This window comes from Manacus candei, unplaced genomic scaffold, assembly GCF_025592945.1.
Source record: "Manacus candei isolate 608988 ecotype Guabito, Panama unplaced genomic scaffold, ASM2559294v1 h1tg000142l, whole genome shotgun sequence".
Lineage (NCBI taxonomy): Eukaryota > Metazoa > Chordata > Aves > Passeriformes > Pipridae > Manacus > Manacus candei.
Window position 1 is genome coordinate 1,141,041 of NW_026138190.1, and position 8,150 is coordinate 1,149,190.

At 60.7% G+C, this 8,150-nt stretch overlaps 1 protein-coding gene across 1 annotated transcript in view; it reads right to left on the minus strand.

The window, feature by feature from the left end:
• LOC127462881 (serine/threonine-protein kinase pim-1-like) overlaps positions 1–4,015 on the minus strand; it is a 194,383-nt gene extending 190,368 nt beyond the window's left edge. The window contains exons 1-5 of the mRNA XM_051771816.1: positions 3,314–4,015; positions 2,740–3,106; positions 1,923–2,099; positions 1,501–1,654; positions 421–1,311 (exon numbers count right to left, since the gene is read on the minus strand). Coding sequence (XP_051627776.1) covers positions 1,548–1,654; positions 1,923–2,099; positions 2,740–3,106; positions 3,314–4,015 — 1,353 coding nt within the window. The 3' untranslated portion in view covers positions 421–1,311; positions 1,501–1,547. The remainder of the gene's footprint in view (positions 1–420; positions 1,312–1,500; positions 1,655–1,922; positions 2,100–2,739; positions 3,107–3,313) is intronic.
• Positions 4,016–8,150: the final 4,135 nt, after the last annotated feature.

The following is an 8,150-nucleotide window of genomic DNA, read 5'->3' on the forward strand; positions in this document are numbered from 1 at the left end:
TTATCTAATTCTCTAGGACTTCTCCAGGATTACATTGTTCCTCATTTGGGCACTCTGGGGTACTGGGAGTAGAGTTTCTATTTCTTCTATCAATGGTTTGATGGAGACCATGACAAGCCGGGAACTCATTGCAGGGAAAAGAGGGAGCAGTTGGGAAGTAACAGGCAGGTGGAGGAGAGAACTGTTCAGAGAACAGCTGAGATACAGCTCGAGCAAGCTGAAAACTAAACTGTCACTTGGGGTCATCCCAGATCGATTGGATTTCAGAAATTACTCAACACAGGTGCCACCTCCTCCAGCCAAGCCCAGGAGATCAACCTGCTCAGCAGCTGCAAGAGCGAGATGTTCATGTGCCTGCTGCCATCTCCCCAAAGCCATTATCCCACTCCTGCTGAGAAGATGGGCAAGATGAGCATCTACCTCACAAGATCTGCTGCTGGAAGAAGAGCGTGTCCCAAAGGATGTCCTCAGCCTTCTCAGAGGGGACGTCAGATCCTCTCCAGGGATGGTCCCAGCCCTTCCCAATCCGGACTGGGCACCAGCTCCAACTCTTCCCTCAAAAACAAACAACAAATTCATGACAAGAGATTACAAACCAAAAGTGGAAACAAGAAAAAAGGTAAAATGTTAACATTCAGTCAGGGTTCTGAGGAAGGCCCAACCCCTCTAGGCCAAAGAAAAACCCCACCTCCTCCAGCTCAGGAAAACCCAGGCCTTCTCCCTGCCCTGCTGCAGTGCCCCCAGAAAGGCTCCTAAGCCAAGGCAGCCCAAGCCTTTCCTGGCCTGCAGCCCAAAGCAGCTGGTGTTCTGCAGCCCCACCTTTGCTCCCCCACGGGGGTTTGTTTTTGGCAGGCTGGCTGCCCCTGCCCCAGCCCTGCCCAGCAAAGGGGCAGTGGCAGAGGCTGGTGGCAGAGCCGGGCTCCCATTTCACACCCAGCCCAGAGCACCCGCCCGCCCTCCTGCCAAGAAGCAGCTTGGCAGCCGGCTGAAGAATTCATCGGGTTCCCCGCCAGCAAAGGGGGAACCTTCGGTGCCCAGCCAGGCTGAGCAATGCCCGCGGCCGGGAGCACCCCCGGGTGTGGACTCATCTGCAAACGGCGTGTGGAGCACGGCTTGGAGGAAGGGGCCACAATCAAAGTCCATCATCTTCAGCTCCCCAGTGTCCAGGTCAACAACAAAGAGCTGGTCATCCCTGACGTCGTCCTCGATGTCTCCAGCAGCAGCCCCACCCGGCACAGCTTCTCCAGAGGCCCCTTCTCCTTCCCTGGGGGCCAGACCAGGCTGTCAGTGTTCTGCCGAGGGCCCAGCTGTCTGTGAAGCAGGATGAGCAAAACCAGGTTGGATGGTGGCCACCAGCACTTGGAAGACCGGGTCTGCAGCCCAGCTCCAGCACAAAGAGGTGCATGTTCCCATGTGATGACCCCCCCTCAGTGCTACAGGCTGACAAAAAAGTCTGGTTTTCTTTGCTTCTTATTGCCAAGAGATGTGTGGAGGTGTTACTTGCCAGGCCCCTGGATCAAAGTGAGCACATGGATTTCTCCTGTCTTCTAGAGCAGGTGAATGCCCTGCACCCAAGGATGGCACAAAAGGTCTTCCAATGATGGCCTGTCCGAGGGGCGGATGGACAAACACCACCTGATAAGGTGCTGGCACCCTGGGGGGAAAATGGCCGGTCAGTTGGAGAAGGATCCTGTCCCCTCTGTCCCACTGTCCATGTGCCCAGGCTGTGCTGGCTGTGCTCAGAGCTGTGCCCAAACTTCTCCATCGATTCTCCCTTTTGGAGGAGAGCAGGATGGCAGGACACAGGCCACCTCCTCCAGCCACCCATGGGACACAAACAGCTTCAAGAGCGGCGTCCTCGTGAGGCCGCTGCCCTCTCCCAACACCGTTATTCCCCCCGTGCCACAAAGATTGGTATCCACCTCGAGAGACCCGTGGTGGGAACGGGAGCTGGTCCCAGATGGTGTTGGTGCCTCTGCAGAACGGGTGCTTCCCGCAGACCATCTGGTAGAGCAGGATGCCCAGGGACCAGATCGTGGCCGCCTCGCCGCGGTAGCGTTTGAAGCAGATCCACTCTGGCGGGCTGTATGACGGTGTTCCTACGGAATACAGATGGAGTTCATCAGGTGGATGCTGCCTGCTCCCAGAGCCTCACCCCAGCATCCCTGGCAATGTGGGGCCTGCCCCAGTGGCACACGCTGTGACCCACTGCCTTCTCACCGGCCCCTGACCCTTGGTTACAAACTTGGGGTTGCAGAAGAAGCCACTGGTGTCCAAGAGGGCAGCAGAAGCTCTGGCAAGGCCCAACCATTACATGCAAGGGAAAAACCCAGCCAGTGGTGGGGAAAAGCCATGCCTTCTCCCCGCCCCACTGCACTGCCCCCAACAATTCATCATAAGCCAAGGTAAACAAGGCGAGAGGAGCAGCCCAAGCCCCTCCTCGCCTGCACACCAAGCCAGCTGGTGCACAGTTCTGACCCCCTTCTCTGCTACCCTCATGATGGTTTTGGTCAGGCTGGCTCCCCCCTGCCCCAGACCCAGCCCAGGACAGGGTGGGTGGCACAGGCTATCACCAAGGCCAGGGCCCGTCTCACAATAACCCCCCAGCCCCATCCAAAAGCAACTCGGCTGAAGAACTAATCCTATTCCCCCTCAGCAAAAGGGGCAATCTCCGGTGCCACACCCGGGCATGGCCATGCGATGCCCGGCACCAGGAGCATCCCCCGGCTGTGGGCTCACCTGCAAACTGGGTGTAGACCGTGTCCTGCAGGAAGGTGGCACATCCAAAGTCAAGGAGCTTCGCTTCGCCGGTGGCCAGGTCGAGGAGGATGTTGTGGGGCTTGATGTCCCGGTGCAGGACGCCGCAGCTGGTGCAGTGCCGCACGGCCTGCAGCACCTGGCGGAACAGCCCCCACGCCATCTCCTCCGGCAGGAACCTCCACGCCGTGATTAAGCGAGAGAGGTCCCGAGAGCGCTCCGGATGCTCCATCACCAGCAAGAAACTGTTGGGGAGCTCGAACCACTCCAGGAGCTGGATGACACCACGAAAGCCATTGGACACCTTGTCCAGCAGCACGATCTCCAGGGGTGCCAGGGTGCCGTCGGGCTGCGGGGGGACCACGGGGTCGTCAGTGGGGCTGACGCCGTGCCTGTCTGCCTGCTACCCCTCTGCCAGCCCTGGATGCTCCCCGTCCCCCACCGAGCCCACAGGCCCACTCTCCCTCCAGGTGTCCCGGCGGCTTCCACCCTCCCGGGCCTCGGCTCGTCCCCGCCCGTCCCGCCCCGCTTTCTCCCGCTGGCCCCGCTCGCTCACCAGCTCGCCCCACCGCCGGATGAGATCCCGGGGCACGGCTTTGATGGCCACCTGCAAGCCAAGGGGGACGGCGGGTTGAGCTCGCCGCCCGTCCCGCTCTCCTCCTCCTCCTCCTCCTCCTCCTCCTCCTCCTGCACTCACCGGGGCTCCGTCCGCCAGACGGGTCCCCGCGTAGACGCGGCCGAAGCCGCCGCTGCCCAGCAGCGAACCCAGCCGGTAGCGCTTCTGCAGGGGCCCCTTCGCCTTCCGTGCGGGCGAGACGTGGCCGTCAGCGTTCGGGCCGGGGCCCGGCACGGCCCCCGAGCGCCCCTCGAGCGGCCCGGGCCGGGCTTCCCCACCCGCAGCGGGCAGCGGCGGCGGAGCTCTGCCCGGGGAACCCGCCGAGGAGGCGGCAGCGGCCGCGGCGCCCGCGTTCCCCGCCGGCCCCGGCAGGCGCCGGGCTCGAGCCGGGCGGAGCCAAGGGGCGGCGAGGCCGAGCCCGCCCCACAGCCCGTCCCACAGCCCGTCCCACAGCCCGGCCCACAGCCCGCCCCACAGGAGCGCCCAGCAGCGCCACAGCCCGTCCCACAGCCCGCCCCACAGGAGCCCCCAGCAGCGCCACAGCCGGCGCGCCGGGAGCCGGGCGAGGGCGGGACCGCCCAGGGCCGCCCAGGGCCGGGGACGGGGCGGCCCCGCCCGGCAGAGGGGAACGGCCGGGGCCATGGCCCGGGCCGGCAAGGGGAGGGGGGACCGAGAACGGGACAGGGACACCAGGACAGCGGGACACCGGGAGAGGGACACCGGGACAGGGACACCGGGACAGCGGGACACCGGGACAGGGACACCGGGACAGGGAGAGGAGGAAGAAGAGCAGGAGGAAGAGCGAGAGCGCGTCGCTAAGAGTCGCTGCTGCTGCTGCCGCTGCTGCTGCCGAAGCGCCGGGGCCGTTGGTCCGTTCGTCCGTTTGTCCGTTCCCCGTTGGCCCCCGCGCGCCCCGGGGGCAGCCCCGGCTGGAGTCACGGAGCTCCCCTTCCTCCCGCACCCATGCCGAGACCACGGGCTTTTTTAGCTGCTTCACTTTATTTTGACTTCTTTGCTGGCAATCTTGCAACTTCCCGCCGCTGCTCGGACCCCATCCCGCCCGCTCGGCCCGCGCTGCTGTCGCTTCCTCCCAGGCCAGCCGGGGGCTGGACTTGCCCCTGAAGTTTGGGAGGGTGTTTGCTCGGTGAGGAGCCCCGGCACGTCCGGCCAGCGCCAGGCAGAGCCAGCCCCGGGGGAGGGCAGAGCAGGACGATCGGCAGGGGAAATGCAGCCCTTTGGGGTCAGCGCTGCTCCCCGACCACACCAGGGCTGTTCCTGTTTTCCTGCCCGCTTAGAGGGGAAAGCCGGCGACTGCAGAGAGGATTAAAAAGAAGAGAATTAGAAGACTCTTCTTGCTGCCATTTGGATGCCAGTCCATGCTAATAAATGCAGGCTTAATTTGGAATGGACACGATGTAGCAGCTTTTTCAGCACCCGTTATTTAACAGCTCCCTTTCAGGGGACAGTGGAAAAAGGGAGGGGAGAACGGGAGAAAAGGGGGGGCTGGGACCTCCAAACTGAGCAGGGAAGGGGCTGAGACTCTGAAACCGAGCAGGGCAGAGGGGAAGAAACAGCCCCAAACCGAGCCGGGGAGGGAGCTGAGGACTGTGGGGTTGATGAGAAAGGGGTGGGAGAGGGGAGAAAAGGGGTGTTGGGCAGTGGGCAGGGGGACAGAGGGAGGGGGGTTCCCATATGGGTCCCCCCTGTCCCCCATCAGTTGGGCCCTGGAGCGGTTCCCTGGGGCTCTGGGAGGGGGCAGGTCCGCACTGGGAATGTCCACTGCTTCTGTAACCCTCTCTGTGCTTGCTCTGGTCACGATTCTCCACGGGTCCCCAACCCTGGGGGCTGATGGGGGGACTCCCCCCACCCAGCAGCTGGTGCTGCAGCAGCTGTGGGGCAGAGGGGGGTGGGAAAGGGGGGTCCGGGGTGGCCCCCTGAGCTCCCAACCTGCTGTGGGGACAGAGGGCTGCTGGGGGAGCACCCCCTGACCTGTGTCCCTGCACACACAGGACCGTTCCAGTTCCTGGGAAATCAGCTCATCCATATTCATTGCACATTTTTACATCTTCACGAGCTACCCGAGAGTGGGCGGTGTTCCATGTAAATCTCGGGACGCGCCTTCTGGCTCCTGCGCACTTCTCTCTGGAGCTCCTCTCGGGTGGTCGCAGGGGATGAAGGCTCAAAGTCTTCCTCTCCCGCTCGCCCGATGCCTGGGCGGGGGGCGAGACCGCACGCTGATTGACTGCGGGGGTCTCTCTGGAGGCGGGGAGCGCGCAGAGCGCCATGTTGGCTGTGGGGAAGTGATGGAGGAGGCGGCGGCGGGTGCACTGCACTGAGAGTGGAAAGGCTGGAGGGCTCGGGAGGGTTTAGCGGAGGGGTTCGGGGGTTCCCGAGGGGCAGAGCGCGGGGCCTTGGAGCCCTCTCGGGGGCTGCGGGGCTCGGGGGCTTTTCCAACGGCCTGGCTGCACTGCGCAGGCGCGCCGGCGGAGAGCTCATAAAAGAACTACAACTCCCATGAGGCTCCGCGTCACGTGCTGGACCCGCCATTTCTTTTTGAGCCACAGCGCCCCTGCCGGCCCGGCGGACCGACCCCAGGGAAAGGGGATCCTGATACTCGCCCCGAACCCCAGAGACCGCAAAACTCAGCACACAGAGATCCTACAGGGAGGGCTCAGCAGTGGGGTTCAGGGGGTCCCCCAGCCCCCAGGGGAGGGGGCCTGGTGGTGCCCCCCAAAGTCCAGGGATGAGATGTACCACATCCGGGTAAGGGGATCCCAATGTCCCCAGTACAGCCCAATGACCTCCCAGTGACTCTCAGTACAGCCCAGTAACCCCCTCAGTGACCACCCAGTGCATCCCAGTGACCTCCCACTGCCTCCCAGTGTGGCCCAATGATCCTCCAGTGAGCACCCAGTAACCCCCGGTGTGGCCCAGTAACCTCCCAGTGTCCCCCCGTGTGTCCTGGTAATCCCCCAGGAACTCCTCAGTCATCTGCCAGTGTCCCTCAGTGTGCCCCAGTTCCCCCCCAGTCCCTCCCAGTGCCCCCTGGTTCCTCCCAGTGTGTCCCAGTATCCCCCAGTAATGACCCAGTGCCCCCCAAAGCCCCCCAACTGTCCCCAACACGTCCCCAGATGCCCTTGGGCTTTCTATGAGCGTGGGGGGAAGGAGGGGTGTTTTTGTGGTCAGAGGGTCCAGGGGGGGCTCCTGGGATGAGATGGAGGGTTGGGGACATCAGGGATGGGGTTTGGGGACAGGGGGGACAGTGGGGAGGGGTTTGGGGACAGTGGAATTGGGGGTGTCAAGGGGGGATTGGGGCCATGGGGAGGCCCTGGGGACACTGGAGACACCAGGGGGGTCTCGGGGTGTCAAGGAGGGGGTGGGGACACCAAGATGGTCTTGGGGACACCAGGGGGGTCTCAGGACTCACCTGCTCATGGTGCTGCCCCTCCTCTCCCCCCCAGCCCCATTAACCCCCCCTTCCCCAGGTGGTTCCTTTGCCCATGGGCAGCAAAGCCCCCACTGCTTCTGCAACTGGAGAGTGTTGGAGCTGTGGACCATTAACATTCCAGTCTCTCCCAGCTCTGCATCCCAAAAGTCGAGAGGGATCAGTCTGTCACCTCAAAGTGAATCAATCCCATTGAAAATGGCTCGATCCCATTCCAAAACCTCTGTGTTTCTTATTTTCCCTATGTAATTCTGGGGCAGCTGGTGCCACTCCTCAGCTCTCAGCAGGCTGAGGCTTGGCCTTGCACTTTTGCCTTTGCTGGATTTCTTCATCAAATATTTCTCTCTCCCTGAAAAGAAACATATGGAAGGTTTTTGATAATCTGGACATCTTTAGACCATCTGGACAAATGACAGTTTGCAGTGTTGGAACAGCTCAGCCACAACGTTTTCCATGTTTAATCATTTATTCCCATCCCTCCCAGGAGGGAGGACACTGAACTCTTCCACAGAAACAGAAAACTAGTAACAAAAATTCAGAGACTACTGAAAATGAAAAATACCTTTTGCTCTCAGGTGGCCCTTTCACGTCCTTCTCTTCTGCCTTCCTGCAATCCACGTTATCCACGGCAGCAGTTGCCTGGATCATGGCCCAAAAAAGCTTTTTAATTCATTTATAATCATTCCAGAAAACTGAATCACAGCTGGGGGGTGGGAGACCAAGCAGGTGTTCAGGCTGGAGAGCCAGAGGCAGCTCCCCAGAGAGAGGCCTCAGAGACAGCGATGGAATCCATCAGACGGCCTTGGGCACTCTGTGAGAGGGAGAGAAGAAGCTGCTGACTTCAGGGGAAGGACACCTGCGGTGAACACCTGCTACCAGAGTTAAAAATGAGAAGGAAGAGACTGCTTTAGTTCACCCCACTTATGAAATATGAATTAATTTATAATTAAGAATGACAGTGTGTTGTTAGAAAAATTTGACTAGTGTGGATAGGTTAGAAAAAGTGTGTGACAGTATGTTAAATAGGTCCATGGGTGCCTCCTTCCCTGTAGCCTAGAAATTCCTGCGCTAGGTGGGATAAAAAAGCTTTACTGTAAACATTGCATGCCTCTTCTGCCATTTTGGGGTGGACGAGGAGGATGGAAGAATAAAACTTCTATTTTTAGTGACACAGTCAGATTGTCTTTACAAACAGCCAAGAATAGTAAAAGAGTTTAAAACTGTGTCAGGACAGATTTTAGGCATCGGCAGTTCTCCACAATTCCTTTAGTTCCATGAGGCTCTGCAGTGTCACAACTGGCCCTTGACTCCATGAGGATCCAAAAAGTCCCA